We start from the raw sequence: 20913 nt of genomic DNA on the forward strand, positions 1-20913 counted from the left end.
TTTAAAGCAAAGTATATATATATATATATATATATATATATATATATATATATATATATATATATATATATATAGGAGGATATAAATTTGAGGATGAAGTGGTCAGTCGCGATAAAATATAATAATTAGGTGTTTCACAATAATTCTTGTTAGCGCATCAAAAGAAGCTAGCACACCAGGCTTCCGAGTGATGATTGTCAAATCATAAGGGGTGTCAATTCCGTGTACTCGGCATGTTTGTTCGTACTGAAGACGAGCTCTGCAGAACATGGGGCAGCTTTGAAGTAAGTGTTTTACAGTTGCGTAGACAGGGTTACCATACCATAATTATGCATAAAAAAATCATCCTCCAGACGACCACCCTAATCCCTGGGATCACATGAGCGCAGGCGAAGGGTGAAATTCTTCCAATGCGACGAATCCTTTCCACACAACCTCTTCTTTGTTCCCCTACCTCCCCCCTCCCCTTCATCCTTACCTATCATCACTCACTGGACCCCACCAGCGTATATTGCAACGCAGACGAGATTACCATTCCATTATTACCCATTAAGATAATTTTTTCTATAATGTCTACAATGTTGGCTGAACATATTTCTGAGACCATACATATGGATGCCTTTGCACTTATTTGTTGGTTTGCAAGTTCAAAATAAATTATACTGAATTTTACAGCCGTAAGCGCTACTTATCAGTTGACGAATTCAATAGTGATTATATTAGTATTGGACTAAACTTTATAAAATTGTCAATAATTTATACAAGTCTCCCATGAATCGAGGACAAATTATCACAATTAAAGTTACCAGGAAAGAAAAAGGAAAATAAAAGTAGTAGATATCAGTCAACATCACTGATTTATTTAAGCAAAGACTTAGTTATATATATATATTAAATGAAAAAAATAATATTAACAAAACATAACGTCAATGAATTCTGTCCTCATATTATCATAGAGATAATTTTGAGAATTTTTTTCATTGATTTGATTACAATTTACCACTATTAATATAACGGCGGCATCTACATCTAAGGGTATGCAGACATAATTTTCTTGTGCAATAACCCAGTACTGTTTGAACAATACAAATTCAATATCAAGAGTCAATAGAAAAATATCAATCGCAACTCTGTTTCACGAGAACTATATCTATCTGACTATGATACATTAATAGCCTATATCTTAAATAGGATACATTAATAAACAATTTTAATGAAGCGGTTATCTCAGTCGATTAAACATATAACTGCGGGCCGAAGTCCCCAATACTGAGTATACCAATCCAAAAATTATCTTTTTAATATTTATATTTAGATCACATAAGAATATAATTACTTACTTAATAATTTCGAGAGCACCTAAAGTTATCATTATGGCAAGCTATGCTTTCGTGTATAATAAAAACCGTCATCTTGAATTGTCACAAGAGCACGCTATCGTCATACGATTTGATATTAAAATTATCCAATAAATAACATGATTACCCTGTTTTATAGAAAGCTCATACAAAGAATATTAATTTATTCTTTAACAAAGATATTAAATTTTTTTAAATCAAGTAACATAACATTATATGAATTAAGTTAAATACATTATATATTTTATTACCTCTGTATAAATTTACAAACAAAAATAAATTTAAATTTTGAAAATTTTAAATATTATCATTATTATGCTTTTTCTGGTTAATGCGTATTATATAAAAATTAATTTTTTTTATTATAAAATTCAAAGTACAAAATATACAATAATTAGTATTTTATTTTTCATTTCAAAGTTTCCTCTTGCAACTAAAAAATAAAAATTAATTTTGGTTATTAATTGCACTTCCTCCACGCTTTAACATTATATATTATCATGGATTCAAACATTTTTAAAGTATGTCACACTTTTATAACATAAATTAAAATATGGCGTTCATAACATCTTTTAGACTATAAAGAAGACGGTTTCAGTGTTATATCACAAAACAAGCAATTAATTTATACAATGGTTTTAAAATAACAACTAATAATTTCAAATTATAATTCAATTAAACACGTTGTTCCTAATACTACAAAATTACATTCTGAAGTAGTAGAATATTTCTTTTGAAATCAAACTTGAAATTTTAAAGAAAGAGATAAAATACTACGGACGTTCTAAGTTTTTATGAATAACTAGTTAAATATGTATCAATATAAGGCATGTATCAATATTGTAACATACTGTAAAGAATATCGTTCTTCGAATAGTTAACAACAAATATACTGCACTAACATTTGTAACTTTAAAACTCAAACTTAGTAATTATTCAGTATTTGGTTGATAATTTGGATCTGTTACGAACATACATATTATATTTAGTAGACGATATCGCATTACACCTACTATCTGCTAATTATAATATGTTATATAAAAAATGTTAATGTCAACAGGACAATAAAAGTTAAAATATAAAAAATTGAACATGAATATTTAAACATATATACGTATAAGTAAATATTTGCAAAATGCTGAAAAAATATATACTCGTATATTCTAACTATATTTGTAAATATTCAACTACATATTTGGATATCTTTGGAATATGCATGTTCACAAGCACTTAAACACAACCCTATATTGCTATTGCATTTAAAAATATGATACAGTCGACATTAGTATGAACAGCGGTCGGATTTAAAAATGGTACAGAAAATAAAACACTGACTCAATATGGTTATTTTGGGCAAAAGTGGCTACGAAATATGAAGTTATAATAAAATCAAATATAATAAAAAGTAGAATGTAATTGAAAACCGTTTTTTATGAAAACGAAAAGTATTTTTTCTTTTTTTTTACGTCGCTAAAAACTAATGGATGCCTACATGATAAATATTAATGCGTCAGTGCAAAAACGTACATATAAAAGTAGGCATCTTTAGTTAAGAAAAATTTAATCAACGCCGTCAAATAAAAATTTAAAATAACTCGTATAATTGAAAACCAAATCCGATTATTTTCCTAAAAATCATATGTTATCTAAAAGATATAATACGATCAATAAAGCCCTACTTTATCACAAAGTTCAACTCAAGAAAGTCCTTGATATTTTATCACAAAACTTACATATAATTATAAAATATATTTGTTTATTAAGTTTAGGAACTTTAAGTATAAAATTTAAAAAATGCTATTTAAGTATAATTATATTGATAACGAAAACAAAAACAAATAAAAAAAATGTTAAAAGCTAGTACGTTTGAATTTGACGATCATTAAAAATATTGTGTTTTAATTTATATTTCTAACTCTCTAATAATAACAAAGAATCCAAATTAATTAGAGACACAGCGGTAGGCCCCTATCATATTGGATTCAAATACTCAAGGAAATGTGGGCATTCTGCATAAGGGTAACAATCGACAAATACATCAAGGAATATTTATTTTTATGATTCAATTTTTGCTCGTAATTCATATTCTCTTACTAAACCGCTGATCACGCTAATACCTTGCAAAATTATGTCGTATGTTTTTTATATCAAACAATAATCAATTTTGAATAACATTAGAACAACGGCATAATTAGAATAAATAAATTGTATTATTTTAGGAGATATAATTAAACCATTTACAAAGATCGGATATGAAATGAGGATATGTATTCCTATACATCTTGTATAATTGAGTTGAAACATATATACTATTTATATGCTTAAAAAAGTTTACTATCACAAAAAATATTTGCATCAATTTAATATTTTGTTTCTATTATAAGGACATTAAAATTTCCAAAATCTCGGTTTCATTAAATATAAAAAATAGAGACTTCTGATCCTGCGCATACAATTTTGAAAATATGTCAATTATTTGTATTAAAATTTACTCTTACTGCATTCGCTCAAAACTTTATAATATTAAGAGTCTCTCAAATAAAAAAATATATAGTTTCAATACGCACTTCGGTCAATTAAATATAATGCAAGATTTAGATAAAATATAAGAAAACTATTACGTTCACCATAATAGCAACAGTCAACAAATTCCTCTCACTATTATATTAAAAATTATAGTCTTAATCATATTTTTATAAAAAAAAAAAACTTATTTTAATAGGCCATGAAACCAGTCAACCTGAATTGGTCCTTGAATATTCCGCTCAGATTAAAGATCCAATTACTATCTTAAATAAATTGACTACAACACTTTTTTATTATATTCTGAGATCGAGAAATATCACCGGGATCGTAAATGGAATGGATTTGGCGCATAAACAAAAGCAGACACAATAGTTTTCAAAAACTATAAAAAATATAAAAAAATCTAAGAATCAAATTTAATGAACTTAAAAAGGTAAAGCGGCTTAATACTATTTTAGCTACCAAGTGTACGAAAATTGCGCGACTAGGCAGTACTATTAGAAAAAGTGAAATACGAACAAGTCACTTAGGTGACATGGGTAAGAATATACAGAAATAAAAAATAAGAAAACGTAATACTTCTACTCTATTACTAAAGTCTTCACTAGATTTTTTGAACAAAACAGGTTATAATCTAATCATAGTTCTTAAGATTAACTGTCAAAATTACTTAAAAACTAATAAACGTACTTAATTGTTACCCTTTTATATCACTTGTAATTATTGTTTTTACATTGTTTATTCACTGTAACATGTCTCTTACTTTATTATTTCTGGTTCATTTCTGGTTGCATATCCTCAGAAGATCCTACAACCGCATCGCCCTCTGGCGGGGACGGTAAAGGTGCATCCTCTTCGTAAATCATAACTAACTTACTATATTCACGTTTCCTTCGAGGTGCCTGTAAATAATATAATCTAATTATAATAACAAAGTTAGTCTGAAGGTGTAAATTAACCAATAATCTAATTCATTCGCAAACAAAAGTTACACCTTAAGCTGTTCCAATTTAAAATTTAAATGAATAAATGAAATTGATTTGCTCTAAACAAGAAACTCTGTATAATATTAATATCTTTTTTTTTATAAAATCCATATGAATAATTGACACATTTAGGTATAAATTAAATTAAATTCTTACAAAATAAGTGCATAATTGCCCAAAGTTTGATCCTGTAGAATCTTGCAAATTGTAGCATTTTTACATGACAATTTGAGGTGTCTCGTCCTCTTTATCAATGCCGGAATTATATTTTTCTAAAGGAAGACCTATACTCCAGTTCATGTTCTACAGCCTGTTTATAAAAGAAAGGGAGAAAGCACATCTATTTGCCTAGACGTTTATGTGAGTATAGACAAAAAAGGTTTTGTATTGCAACGATTGTTTGCAGATATTAGAGATTAAATATTTTTTTTATGTTATGTTTATAAAATTTGTCGCGACCTGTATCTACTGTCCAGAGGTCACGACCTGTATCTACTGTCCAGAGGCCGCGACTTATTATCTGGCACTTTTCTTTTATTAACCTCAAGGAACTCAACTACAAAAATGTTTCATAATTGTTACATATATTCAGTATAAATGCATAGTTACGAACCTTGGGAGTGGTAGTCAAAGTTTCTTCTCCAGAACTACTGGAACTGGTGATGCCTTCTTCGAGTGTGAGCCTCGAAGCTACGCCTTCAAGTTGCAAATCCACGTAGAGTTGGCCCAATTGTTCGTTCACTAACGACGGCTGTTATAAATAAAAATTAATTATATTATACTAGTAGATCTAATAGAATAAATCCATTATAAAACCATATTTTATTTTTATAGGTTTACATTTTATTACGAGTCATATTAATGCACAATTATAAACTCAAATTATTTCTTTTACATTGATGTCAACTTGCCATAGGTCTAAAAATTCTATAAGTGTTTTCTTATTCTTTTCATTTAATTTTTAATTGGAAGAAAAGAGACAAGACACACCACTATTTAAAAGGTTTATAGTAGTTTAAGTTCTTATAAATAATGGAATCAGTGTTCATTTTTGACAATTAATCGTGTTGAGTATATCTTATACAAACCTGTTCAATGCTGGTGATTTTTTCTTTATCGGATATAAGAACTTCATTCATACTCTTTGGCAGGACTTGATACTTGTACATGAGATCAGATGTCACACACACCTAAAATAAAACAATATTAATATTATTTTTCTTTTTTTACACAACTCTTTCATAGCACAACATTTGTGCTATGAATTAGTAATAAAAACATTCTATATTGCCTACTTTTGAAGTACAACTACACTAGTCCATTACTAAGATTCTATATCCAGATAGTATCCTTATAATCTTGCTATATCTGTCTCATTGTCTATCCAAATGTTTTATTTATTTATATGTATTTGTTATTTTACAAGATATTATTATATACTTATTATTATTTATATATTTTGATGTTATTTCACTTTACCTGTTCTAGCCATGGAGGTTCTATTTTCCTCTTGGCTACCTTTTTGGATTGTCGTGGTTCGTAGAGCGACGACGTCGCTTCACCAGAACTCTGATCTTCACCTCGACGATTTCTGTCCCAAAACTACAAAACAAATATCATAATTATTATATAATTGAGCCACCAAAGTATATCGAAATTGTATATCGAAAACATTTTCATTTATAAGTTACTATTATACTCTAGCTTTATACCAAAACCCTCACAGAATAGACAATAAACCAAATTCTAACGCTTATTTATATCTCTTACTTCATCCACTTTCATATTCAAAATCCTCATATTTCAAGTGTCCAGGACCGGTATCACTTTAGCATAGCGTATCTGTTTCTTAAAAGTCTAACTTTTTTTCCAAAACAACATTGTATATATTTATTTTTACACACACACACACACACATATACATTCTTACAAAACAACGATCCCTCGCACTTTTTCTAAACCCTAATGACCAGCATACTAAAATTTTCTAGGTGTGGCCTTAGAAACAATCCGCCAATTGAAATTTTGACAAAGGATCAAATGACACTTTATTTATCACAAAAAATAATAAAAAAAAAGTACGAGAAGAGAGAAAACATCATAACCTAGGGTTATGGAACAAACAAATTAATACTAACCCTAATTTTAGGAGTTTTCTTAGCGTCTCCACTCTCTTCCGCGCTTCCAGACTCAGTCTTGAAAAATGACGAATAGAAAGACGAATAGCTGGATTCTCCATCCATTCTGTCCACATTTTCGTCGCTGTTTATTGCTGCCCTGGTGCTTTTCGATTTTTCCGATCTGGACCCACTATCGCCAGTATCCAACACCATATCCGTACTCTGATGATAATTTAGTAATTAACATATCTGTTAACATAATTTTAGCAGTCGTATTCATCTTTTCCTATAAATCTGAGGCCGACTTTAGGGCATGACTATAGAAATATACAAATATATCCAAATGGGACTGATAATCCTGTAAATTTAATAATTATGATAGCATGTTTATAACTCATGTCACAACAAAGTCCACGGTACGAGAGTCGTCGTACCCACTACTCAAAAACTCACAAGAACTCTCTAAACTACATGGTATCTAAATTGAGGAGGTGTACATTTTGAAGGCACTGCTGTAAAGTACACTAGTTTTACTACTGTCTGTTCTATTTATTCTCAAATAAGATGTAATTATTGACGAAAAATATATACAATTGCATATATTTAGTTTTTTTTATTATATCTTAACTATTTGGAAGTGGTTATCATTACACATACACGTTAACAATAATAAACTTCGTAATAGTAGTAAAATCAATTACTATCTCTATCATGCCCATAAGTCGTGTGTGAGCGATATTTAATGAACGTACGTAATGTTCTGGGACTTGCCACTTAGTATATTTAATAAATAATGTCACCAATTTATTTCAGAAGAAACAGACGTTTTAAGAATTTAAGAATGTACTTTTAATAACAAAAAAATTGTGTCAAAGAAACAGTGTTCTTTGGAAATTGGTATATGGCAACTTTAATGTTACTCAGTTGCGTGACCTAACCTTGGGGCTGTCTGATGGACACCTCGGCTCTGAAGATTTGGCAGACTTTTCATTCCCGCTCTGACTGTCGCTACTGTGTGCTCCAGACGCCTACAAAGCATTCAAATATTGATGGAAAAATAAATAAAATGCTTTATGAGAGTTTTATAAAAAATTGACAAACAATGTTATATATAATATTAAAAATTATGTAAGTGCTCAAATAAGTGATTCAGATAAATGATTCAAAGGCTTCCTTTGATTCTATAAACATTGTTTGTCAATCCACCACTTTAAAATGCAAAATTACATAAGGATAACTTCTATTATTCTTTTTTCAATATAATTTTTGCAATAAAACGTATTATTCATAAATATTACAGAACATAAAATGCCTGATTGAAAATTACATTTTAAATTTTGTATTTGATCGTAAATAATTATAAGTATAGGTGCACTATATATATATAATTTGTCAAAAATGTATTAAGTGTGTATGTTAACTTTAGAATTAATTTAATTCCTATTCTTGAGTACATAAAGTCTAAATTCACATACCCGATTTAAAGTATTTGAAGAATATAAGCTATCCACATTTCCTTGTCCCATCTTAGACGTCGTGCCTTGAGATTCAGTTGGCTTTTTGTCCCGCCAGTTGCCCAATTTACTTGATCTCAGGTGTAAACTAGGTTTACATGCCTGTACATTAAAGCTTTTATTACAAAACTTATACAAACACATTATAAAGAAACAAATTATAAAGTAAATTCCAATATAAATTGAAAGTTTATATTCTATAGCCTCTAATAACTTCTTAGTCCCAAACTCCATGCTTTGAAGTCAAGTCAAATTACCTAAAGTATGCAATATCGTTGGAAACTAGTGATAAACAATTTTTTTTATTATAGAACATAAAACTTTCAACTACATATTTATGAAATTTTAATTTTACTCACCTCTTCATAATTACTACTTGTGAGCCCTAAGGGACTCGTGGTGTTGGTGCATTGCATAGGCTGCGGCATCATAGTCTGCTGCATCGGGTACGACACGTGCGGCGTTATAGGGGAGTACACAAATGGAGACCCGTACACCGTTTGTCCGTACATCATGCATTGCACTGTAAATATTATCAATACAGATTTTAAAAATAAAACAATAAACGGCATGCAATTAACGGTGTACTTTTTTCAAGAGCTGAAATATAGCAACGTCGTCAAGATAATTCCAATATCTTGACAAATAATTAATGGTCAAACAAAACAAGAAAAAAGATAAAAAATTTAGAAAACGAAATTTGCTTATTTATTTCACATTGAATGATAAATATAAATAGGATATATCTTAATGAAAATTATAGTCACAGTACACATACACGTAAATTAATTTCAATTGTATCAATAATTTCAATGGAATGTTTAAGTTTGATCAAACTATTATTAATTTGTTAAATAGTAACCCCTGTCAGTTTAACCCTGAATTTAATAAATAAAAGTAAAGCCAATATAAATTGATTATGTATTAATTATTGATTTTATGACAAGTACTAATTTATATACTTACTCGCTTGCGCTGGATATGGCCCAGTATTTTTAGAGGCGTCTACATTGCTCGAACTCGAGGCCAAGGCTGGGGCTGACTCCGCCGGGGCGTAATACATTGGGAACATGCCTGTATAAACATTATCTAAATTGAATAAACCGTGAATCTACTACAACTACTCGTGTAAGGATGTCGCCATCTCGTGTCAAGAGTTTTAAGCTGATTTACGGACGAAGCACGAAGGACTTACATGCGCTTTTACAAGCATATTTACATATGCTTTGAATTTTCCACAATAATATCGTTTATGTGAACGGAACATTAAAGTATCTCTACAGAATTATATCCTATTAAGTCATGATAGTCATATAATACAATTTTGTAACACGATGTGGTAAATTATAAAAGTGCTAATTGGGAGATAGGGATGACGTAATTAAACATATATTATCGGTATCTGTAACAGCAAAAGTTGTTTTGCCCCCTAACGCCATCTACCGAGTCCATTTCTTCTTACCGGGGCAAAAATTGTCTCAAGTTGGAAGAATCAATACACATTTACAAGTTTCCAATAAAATCAGTCGAGCAGTTTTGGAAATTACAATGAAAGAACATTATGACACGGAATTTGTATTATCATCATCATTATATCAGCCTTTAACTTTACACTGCTGAACATAAGACTCTCCCTTAGGTGGTTTTGCCAGTAATTGCCATGGCTGGCAGGCGGATTGCCAACCGTAAACAGGTTTTAAAGATGTTTTAAGAAGAACGCTTCCCTTAGTCGGTTCTTACTACATTCACGGAAAAGAAAGAGGTGGCCTATTCTATGCCGGGACCACACAACCACACGGGATTTATATATATATATATATATATATATATATATATATATATATATATATATATATATATATATATTATGATAGTAAACAATACCTGGCACGGCAGTCATAGTAGGCATTTGTTGCGGAAGCACCGGTCTTATGATCGACATTTGTTGTGGTAATCCGACGCCCAGTATGAACGTGTTCATGTTGTTCATTGGGTTCGGTGTCCAATGGTTGGCAGCTGGCGAAGAAAATATCTATATTAATATAGCAGACTCAGTTATAGTATTATATCAAAGCGAGTAATAATCAGTTTTATATGACGAATTTTAAACATGAATTTGAAAAATCAGAGGTCTAAGTTGGGATTCGATCTTGGGATCGCTGGATCGCAATCAAGCGTTATTGGGCCAAATTGGTACTCATCATCATTGTCATTTCAGCCATTATCTGTCCACTGCTGGACATAAGCCTTCCCCATAGAGTGCCATAAAGAACAGTCCTGAGTCACCTGCATCCACCTGATTCCCTACAATGCATTTCAGGTCGTTACTCCATCATTCGGTCTATGTCGATTAGAAAGAAGAAAGAAAGAAATAATTTAATCGAAGAAGCATGCGGCCCACACATTGGTTCTTTTGCGGATACCTTCATTTCATATTCAATCACGCAAATAGACTCCGAGCATAGCCCTCTCTATAGCCCGCTGAGTAAATTGAAGCTTTTGCATACGAGCAATCGTGTAGGACCATGTCTCGGTCCCATAAGTCATCACTGGCAACACGCACTAATTAAAGACCTTCGTCTTCAAACTTTGAAGTATTTTGGATGAAAAGATATGGCGTAATTTTCCAAACGCTGCGCAGCCAAGTTGAATTCTTCGATTGACATCTCGGTCGAAGATGGACTTATCCATTCGGACAACTTGTCCCAGGTACACATACTCATCGACAACTTCAAGAGTAGTGTTCTCAATCGTAACGGGTATAGGTGTGACATAGACGTTACACATGATTTTAGTCTTGTCCACATTCTTCTTAAGACCTACCTGTTAAGAAACACCATTGAGGTCATAGAACATAGTATTCAGATCCTCCAGGGATTTCGCCATGATTATTGGTGTCATCAGCAAATCAAAGGCCAGTGATGTATTCGCCATTGATGTTTATACTATATATTTTGCAGCCCAAAAGTTTTAAAGCATCCTCCAATGCAGCTATGAAGAGTTTCGGGAATATGATGTCCCCTGTCTTACACCTTTCTGCACCACAGTGGGTTTCGTACTCTGATTCTATATTCGAGTAAACATCGTAGCCTTACTGTACATACACTTCAAGACTTCGATATACCTATAGTCAATCTGTCACTGCTGAAGGGAGTTGCCCATTCTCATCTCATCAGCTTTCTTTTTGCCCAGTTTAGCGTTAAAGTTCCCTGTTAATACTGTATATTGAGTATTACAATGCATGGCTCTTGTAATGCCTTCATAGACTGCCTCTCCTTCATCAACGAATACCTTTTGGTAATTCTGAGTATCAGGTATACCACCCTTGCGGACACACTCTTTATCTTTAGAACATTATTAACAAGGGACGTGCGGACGATGAACCCGACGCCACCGTGGGACGGATGGTCAGAGGGTGACCATCCGTCCCACGGTGGTGTCGGGTCCCTCCCGGTAGTAGAACAAGTTGCCGGATTCAAAAATCATCGTATCCTTCCCATGTCTTCGGACTTCAAATGATCCTATAATATCCCAGTGTAACTAACTGGTCCTTAAGGTTCGTGCATTATATGTTGCCAGGCCCAATTGCTGGGGTTGGTAGCAGTATCTCTGCCGGAGATTCTTAGCACCCTTTGCTTCGCATTACCGTGACCGCTACAGTGATCAGGAATAGCGGAACCGCCGGGGACTGGGGGCCGCTTCTTTAGTGTTTACCATTGGGGGGTTTTGCTAGTAGTTGCCATGCTTGGCAGGTGGTTTGGCAACCACAGTTAGGTCTTTTGAGATATTTAAAAGGGATGCTGCTATCCATTTCTGGAATTGGCACTACTTTGTTGTAATTACAGTTGTAATGATATACAGACCTACGGTTGTTGTGATTGTAGAGGAGCATTGTGCTGCAGCAGCGCTCGTCGTTTGCTTACGTCGAGTTGTCCGCGTCGATGAACAATGATGCTTGTGTGAGCTCTCTTCAAAGTCCAATTGTTTTGAGCGCTTTATCCCATGACGCTGTAAATTTACACTTTCGTTAAAATTCGAATCAAATAATTCATAACCATTTCCATATTATTAACATGGTAACTGTCAGGAATAGTCATAAATGAGAAATAGATGTACATGTGGGAGTATTTTCTTACTTATAAAGATGGATTCCAAATTTACCAAGTGCCTCAAATTTCCAGAGTCAACAGAAATAAGAATATTCAAAAATATTATATGCTACATATTTATTTATTGTAATAAATTAGCTGACTCGGCAAACTGTTTTTTGCTAACGACCCCCTACCGCCACATGCGGGGCCTTTTTTATCTTGTCGGAAAAAACCATACACACAAATTAATTCACATTTATAAATGTCATTGAAATCGATTAATCAATAAAGATAAACGTACCACAGAATTTTGTATATTCAAGAATATATTTTCTTCTTACTCTAATCCTTATAAAGCATCACACTCGGACTCACTATTATTTCATGCATATCATCTTCCACACAGTCCATCTGTTTTTTTAATCGTCTTCTACGATTACATACGTATTTATATTATTTAAAAGATGACTTATTCTTACGTATTTTTTGTTACTAAAATAACTTTCAGACTTTTAACAAATGCCTTTTTCTTGTAATACAATTAAAATGAATAGAATTAAATATCACACCAAGTAATTTACTCACATTTTGAATAGACTTTCGTGAGCGCTATTTCAAAGAAAATAATAATAATATAGACATCATCAACAATATAAATATAAAAGTTTTAAAAGGATTTTAGATAAAGTAGTGAAGACTACTACTACTCTAATTTGTTGCAGGATTCTTAATAATTATATTATTCAACAAATATTCAATTAGAAAAAAAATGCTTAGGAGATACCACATTTATGCAACTAAATAAATCCATAAAAATGGTTCAGAAGATCTGAGTTCAAATATTCTTTAATGCCATAAAAAATCCATATGACATACGGCCATTATAATAGTTTTAATTCGGCATCTAAGTTTTGTTGTCTCGGACTATACTGATAAAGGTTGATAATAACTATGCTTACTTTCTTGAAAGTCTTAATGTGAATATGAGTTTGTTTGTGTATTTATTTGTTTATTACTTCTTAAAACCTGAATAGCTTAATAAATCACTAAGATATAAATGTACCATAAGAGATAGAGGGCATAAACTACTCATCCTGATTGGTCACACGGATAAAAGCTAGAATAGAATAAGTAGATCTTCTACCGGGGTTTCAGCGACAGACGGAGTGCCGGCTGCAGTTGGCTGGAAAGTTGCATTGCATCTTGCTAAATGCTCTTTCCTCTTCTTCCTGTTTTCCTTGGATATCTTTTCTCTTTCACCTTTGGTACTACAGCTTAATTCTCTATGAATTTTCATCAGCTCCTTTTCCATTTCTGCGTTATGCCTGAAAAAACATTATGTATCACTTAATTAGAATCACCAACCATGTATATATCAAAAATATAGGAATATTTGAATGAATATAGAATGTCAGGGGGGAAAGGGATTGTTAGTAATGGAGACTAAGAATCCCATTGCTAGCAATATACCTAACCAGTTCGATCTCCTCGCGGTTCCCCCTGGAAACTATCATGGTTAATTCCTGATGAATTCATCATGATGGGCTAACTGGCCTGTTTTCATTCTCATCTATCACCGTTATAGATTACCATATATCATATATTCGTTACAGAAACAAAAACTATTTGACGGATTTTAACGAAACTTGGTACAATTATTCTTCATACTCCTGTGCAGGTTATAGTTTTAATCGCGCTACGATTAATAGGAACAGAGCAGTGAAAAGGAATGTTAAAAATGTCCACCCGTGCGACGCCGGGACAGGCCGCTAGTATAACATATAATAATAACTACTAACTTATTAATAATCGCCTCGGTGAGCCGCACTTGTTGGAATCCGCTCAATGTAGGGGCACAACTAATCGGCATTAAGTCCGGGTTACTCCCGCAAGAACTGTTCATCTCGACAGAGTCTCCGGAAATTGTCGCTAACGGGGACAGGCAGCTACAAAAATAAATGCATGTAAGAAAACATAAAAAAATCAATCTAATATATATAAATAACGGCTAGTTAATATAAAACACCCTTCCAAGATAGACACAGAGGAATATGAGCCAATGATCCACAGAATTAATATAGAGGTCAGTTTCGTCTATGATAAATAATGTTAAACAATTATATAAGGTAAGGTAAGGTAAGGGGGGGGGGGGGGGGGGTATTAATAATGACAACTAGCTTTTCTGCGTATATCTCCGTCCGAGCATTTGAATCACGTGTTTCAGGTACGTTACTTCATTTACGATGTGTATTGATGAGAACCTAGAAAATTTTATATTAGTACAAACGTTGGATACGCCAATTAGGAGTACCCATATCAATAAGTTAACCATGATTACCATTGTTTATTATCATATGGTTTAAACCTCGGCCTTTACGAATGTAAAGATTACATTACAAATTAGTATATTATTTACTAATTAGTATATTACCCAGCTAGCTATGAATAATCTAGATAAGTTTATTATTTTATAAGTCTCCTACCGTCTATTAGAGTCTTAGTAATCCTTTTCGGTTGACAGTAAGCAAAGGAGACATTGAAGCAATCTTGTATATTGATCCTACCATTTTTCATACAAACCTTGTTAGAGGATGGGTAATTTTTTCCGTCACTATATATCCACCAGGCCCGAAAATAAAATCTTCAGAACGAAAAGGCTGATGACTGTCGAAATATCTGGAAAAAATATATAATATAAAATCTAAATTCAACAATAAGCACCAATGAACTGACGTTAAAAAAGTAGTTCACAATTTTATGTAATAACATTAACAAAATTATATAAAATAAAAAGTATATTTATTAAAATTTAAATATTATTATTACTACTAATAGTAATGAATTACTAATTAAAAATCGACAATTTCCTCCTCTTTAATGCCTCTCAACAATTACCGTTTATTACACACAATCTTCTTAAATAAAAAAAAAAAACCCTACTCAAAGAACAAATAAACAAATAGTAACCTTTGAAGATTTTCGTTGTAGTTGAGTTGGTTATAGCTAAGCGGTGTCTCGGTACTGGACTGGCTGTCATTGTTGTCATGGTGAGGTGATATGCCACCGAGCATCACTGAATCCCGCTCCTGCACAAAATAATTATTTATGATTTACCATGTAATGTAAATCATATATAAATGAATGTTCAAGTAACTAACTTGAACATTTATACTAAACGTCATTTCTACCAACATCAACATTACCATTAAGTTGGTCACACATTTTGTAACAAAATCCTACTTTTTGTATAAATATATTAAATCTAAATTCCATTAAATTGTGAGAACTCACATAATAGCTATTGTCTTGATCCTGTATTTTCAAACGTAAGTCTTCATCCGCTTTTGGTTGTTCCTCCAGCAGATTTTCCATAAAGACGGCGAGATCTTGGCACCGTTTACTCATTTGTTGTTTAGCTACTTCCGCAGGTTTTGTCAGCACCTATTAAATTTTATAGTTATTATCATAGAACCTCAGTAATAAAACAATATAAACTACCAACTTTCATTTCTGAAATCCAAATAAGAAAAGCCAAATCAAATAACAGTAACAAGATTGTAAAACTACAATACAGACTTATGATTCATAAGAGACAGGAATTGACCACATCGAATTAATTTCCATCTCTTATATTTTAGGAAAACAATAAGCAAAAGGGACAGTTATGGTACGTGTAATAATTTACTCACTTCATTTAAAATTCTGACAATGCTTTCTCTTAATGCGTGTGACTTAATTTTCTCCTCTTCAGTTAGTTTCAAAACTTTGTCTGATTCCATTGGGTGAAAAACGTCTGGATTAGATGGACCCTGAAAAAATATAGCTCACATATATCATAGGATAGATGTGTATACTCATATAATATACATAATCAAATCTTTCTGTACCTTATTTAATATTATTATCTTATTCTATAAAATTTGTAAAAAAATCAAACAGATTGACGGAAGACAAGACTATCTTGTTGTTGTTTGAAAATTAACTTTAGATACACAAGCATACGATTGAAATTCGTATAACAAAAGGGCGACAATCGGCAGTTCACGGAGTCGCAAGGAGCTATAATAAGCACAAATATGAGAACAAAAGAAATTTTCGGTCAGTGTTTTGTCATTTTTTACCGCAGTTTCGATTGTCTATTCTGACCCTTACTTATCAAAACAATATAGACTGTTTACTATAATTAACGCAATTAGCAAATGAGGTATACGTAGCGCCACATTCAGTGTATCTTGTAGTGAGAATAATTTTAAACATTTTAACGATTCATGCATTAAAACATACCTCGACAATAAAAATTTTCGCGCTGACAAATTCCAGTTTTCTAGACCAAGGATTGATGAAAGAAGACCATTCAGTTTCTACTTTTATATAATCACCGTTGTAAGTCATCATTCTGAAAATGTGAATATATATTATGTGTTAACATGTATTAATAATGAATTTAGTTTTCAGGCAACCTTTATTTGTAAAAGCCAAGTAATACTACCACATCTTGCAGACCGCAAAAGTCATGAGTTCGAATTTGGCCGGCATTGAAATCTTTGTGTCGATTTCAATTTCTAGCAGTAGACTCGGTTGCTGCCACGTTGAATTCTAATATACTTGTAGAAATATTATATAGATATAAGCATGTTACGTTCACCACATCAGCAATAGTTGGCAGGTTTTTTTTTATAAATTAGAACACACTTGTATCATTTCTACAAATTTTTATTTAACTATATTTAATACCCTAACCTATTTTCGGTCATAAAATATAGATAAAATAAAATTTATCGAAGTGGTACAAGAGTGATGTGACTTATAAAGATATATAAAACAGAAATATACTGTTGATGCTGGAAATTCTTGGCACTTTGTGGAGTACAAGTGTATTCTGACTTACACGGCGGCATCTATAATCAACAGTATATACAATATTTTTATTTTTTATTAATTTTAAACATTTATTAACGCAATAACTAACCTGTACGGTTTGGAGCGCGGCATCCCCCCTTGCTTCACAACCGTTTCATACATTTGACGCAAATACACTAAATCTTCTGGATGATACAAGGGAAGCGCGTCTTTATTAGTTAGATCCTGAGGCAAATATCCAAGGTACGGGACAGACTCGGGGTCAATGTAATCTATATAACCGTTGGCAGAGTGACGCATCACGAATGGCACAGCTTTTGTTACAGTTTCGTTTGGTACTAAAATTTATGAAGAAATATTTATAATTTATTTACAACATGTTTAAAACTTAACTCACAATAAACATAAATCAATCAGGGTAACAATGAACAGACTAACCTCATTTTTAACAATGTTATTTTTCATGTAAGTGTTTTTAAAACAAAAGTGTTTGTGATTATCATAACTGATCGTAAAGGATTATTTGTATTTTATTACTTTTATGTAAACAATTACTCAATAACTATTTTCGCTAAACTGCTTCACACTTTACCAGCGTTAATATATTTTAAGCGTCACATATTTGTACTAATGAATAAATAAATAAATAAATAAAAATATATTACGAAAATAAAAAATACCTTTGAAAGCTGAGACAAAAGGCGTAGCTCGTATCACCAAATAAATGATTTTGCCATCTTTTTCATTTACATTTTTGAATGTGAGTTTAAGAAGAAAAGGCATAAATTTCACTCCGTGTTCCTTGACACCAAAGCCGGAGTTCAGTCCTCTGTACCGACGGATCCGACACACGATAGTCGACACAGAACTCCCTGGAGATTGAGCTGGAACAGATGAGATGCATTATAAAATTATTTAAAAAATATACATACGTATAAAATTCGTAGCATTATGATTATAGCCAGATTCACAAAATTAACAGAGGTCATAATAATTCAATTGTTTTAACATAAAAATTCTATGTAAAAACAACTGAATTCATACTTTGCACGTCACAGCTGACATGTTAGCTGTTTAAATTACATACAGATTTTTCGAGTTGAAAGCAATTAAGTCTAATATTGTCGTATTATTATCAAATGTTGATTCCGTTGCACAGTTTATATTAGATTCCGTCAGTTTGTTTGCCATTATAAATACCAAAAAAAAAAGATGTTTTAGATTTTTTCTGTAAGTCTGTTACCTATTACCCGGGCCATACTATAACGCGCAAAGTATCTTTTTTACTCTCTATTAACTTTAATATGTTTTAGTGAATGCTAGATAGAATTTCAATATGTATAGATTTAGTAAATAATAATCAATGATGGTAAATAGTAAATTAACTCAATTTTAAAATTCTTAGTGTACAAGACACTTATGTGTACACATTTGGAAAGTATACCAAACTAATAGAGTATCAGCATTCACCGTGTTCATCCATGTGCCAATTATTAAACTGAATATACAAAACACAACCCTTCGTAAAAAACGACATAAAAAAATAAATACATTGTATTTTTTTACAAAAGAGGACTAACATATTTATTATCATAAATACATAAACTGACAATAAACTAAGTAGTGTGCACAAAAAATAACGGACAAAATATTCTTGTAACGAGTATTTAATAAACAAACCCAATGAAAATGGGCTTATCATACCATCCCTTTTACACAGAAGACCGAGGTGCGAAAGATTTACTCCAGTTCACTTGTTTTAATTATGGTCCATACATTAATGTCACGAAAAAGCAGATTCCATGCAATATGCAACAAAATGTAAACGTAAATTGGCACAATGGATTATTTTCAAATAACTTTTACCTTTTTCTTTACCATTTACAGTTTTCGGAACAGCCAACCCGCTTGTTATTTGAGATGCAAACGTATTCCGGTCCTGTAAATAAATTTATATATCAAATTTCTAATCTAAAAACATATATATGTACTTAAGATTAATAAACCTTATATATAAATATAAGGTTTATAAGGTTTACAGATAAATAACTATATTTTTTTTATTTATATACATAAAAAATAATTTATCAATAGGGTATATTTCTACAAAATTGTTATCCAATATGGACTCATATATTTATAATTTTCTTCATTTCTATTACAAAATATGTTTAGAGAGCTAAACCTAATAATTACACACTCAGACCTCGTAGTATGAAGTTTCTAAATTCAATAGACAATTTAGACCCCTTACAGAGTAGATAGAGAGAACTACATACTCATAGAGTCATAACTAGTTATTGTCGTGGTTGAAATAACATTTATATTGACTAGCGGCCCGTCCCAGCTTCGCACGGGTGGATATTTTTAAACTTCGACAAAAAATGCAATTAAAATCGTCAAAAAATGTTCAATATCGATTACGTCCGGTGCGTAGGAAGCCGACCGCGCGTCTACCTATTTCATAGATGTGACCGTCCCCTCCTGCCCCTCTCCCGCACCGCTTCAATGCCTGGCTAGCTAGTCACGCGGCCAACACGGCGCGAGCGGCAGGCGGCGCTTTTCTTATATCTAACTTTTTAACATAATATCTTTCTAATAGAATAAACCTTCAATTTGAAAAATTTTAAAAGTAATCTGCAGGTATTAAAACAACTATGAATACAAAATAATTTATTTGGATAAAGATATAAACAGAAGTATGAATAAAATGGTGTAATTTTATTCTGTATTTCTATCAACTTTTAAAATGTAAAGGTGGTTATTGTGAAATAACGATAATAGTTGGGCATATAGTTTTGCAAGTTTTTTATAGTTATTGATATTTTCTTCAATATTGTAGAACATACTTTTATTCTATCGCCAATAGTTACCGCAGCAAACGCGACGAAAGATATAGCATTTTTTTACACCTGGAGTTACGTTACTAAAATTTTAGTAAGGATCCCTAATCTTTTCTAGCAATAAATATAGCCTATGTTACTCAGGATGAATGTAGCTTTCTAATGGTGAATTTTTGAAATCGACAAAATAGTTTTTGAGTTTATTCATTACAAATATACATACACACAAAAATACAAATATTTCCTCATTATAATATTAGTGTAGATTATGACAGATTTGTGTAGGCTTCTCAGGTGCCAATACTATTTCACTATACATAGATAAATAAAGCATCATGTGCGACTAAACTTTCATATCATGACAACTCATTATTTTATCTCAAGTTCTTTTTTAAACTTGAAATTATTTTGCTCTGTATAGGATTTAAGGAAAATAAACAAAATAATTTACCAACTTACTCTGGGATGGACGAAATCTATGAAAGACCTTCCGATCCACATGTCCTTCGGGAAACCCAGCATAGCGGTGAGAGACGATGTGGTGTACATAATAACACCGTCATCCATCGATATTACACACGAAAATCCTTCCTATAATAATAAATAAATAAAAAC

The 20913-nt window shown here is 31.8% G+C and overlaps 1 protein-coding gene across 4 annotated transcripts in view; it reads right to left on the reverse strand.

Moving 5' to 3' along the window:
* Positions 1–838: 838 nt before the first annotated feature.
* Positions 839–20913, reverse strand: part of LOC113516630 (period circadian protein) — a 45138-nt gene continuing 25063 nt past the window's right edge. For 2 of the 4 annotated variants that reach the window (XM_031911636.2, XM_052896578.1), the window contains 23 exons: positions 20758–20889; positions 19322–19394; positions 18136–18339; positions 17565–17793; positions 16880–16991; positions 16285–16404; positions 15887–16036; positions 15563–15681; positions 15176–15271; positions 14395–14541; positions 13740–13920; positions 13181–13204; positions 12368–12512; positions 10389–10520; positions 9471–9578; positions 8864–9027; positions 8466–8606; positions 7929–8018; positions 7009–7212; positions 6350–6472; positions 5959–6060; positions 5484–5621; positions 839–4786 (listed from right to left, as the gene is read on the reverse strand). In XM_031911636.2, the coding sequence (XP_031767496.1) occupies positions 4652–4786; positions 5484–5621; positions 5959–6060; positions 6350–6472; positions 7009–7212; positions 7929–8018; positions 8466–8606; positions 8864–9027; positions 9471–9578; positions 10389–10520; positions 12368–12512; positions 13181–13204; positions 13740–13920; positions 14395–14541; positions 15176–15271; positions 15563–15681; positions 15887–16036; positions 16285–16404; positions 16880–16991; positions 17565–17793; positions 18136–18339; positions 19322–19394; positions 20758–20889 (3069 nt within the window). In that variant the 3' untranslated portion in view covers positions 839–4651. The remainder of the gene's footprint in view (positions 4787–5483; positions 5622–5958; positions 6061–6349; positions 6473–7008; positions 7213–7928; positions 8019–8465; positions 8607–8863; positions 9028–9470; positions 9579–10388; positions 10521–12367; positions 12513–13180; positions 13205–13739; positions 13921–14394; positions 14542–15175; positions 15272–15562; positions 15682–15886; positions 16037–16284; positions 16405–16879; positions 16992–17564; positions 17794–18135; positions 18340–19321; positions 19395–20757; positions 20890–20913) is intronic. The other 2 variants (XM_031911637.2, XM_026901076.3) reach the window with 2 other exon arrangements.

Source organism: Galleria mellonella, unplaced genomic scaffold (genome assembly GCF_026898425.1).
Source record: "Galleria mellonella isolate WM207_F2 unplaced genomic scaffold, CSIRO_AGI_GalMel_v1 utg33, whole genome shotgun sequence".
NCBI lineage: Eukaryota > Metazoa > Arthropoda > Insecta > Lepidoptera > Pyralidae > Galleria > Galleria mellonella.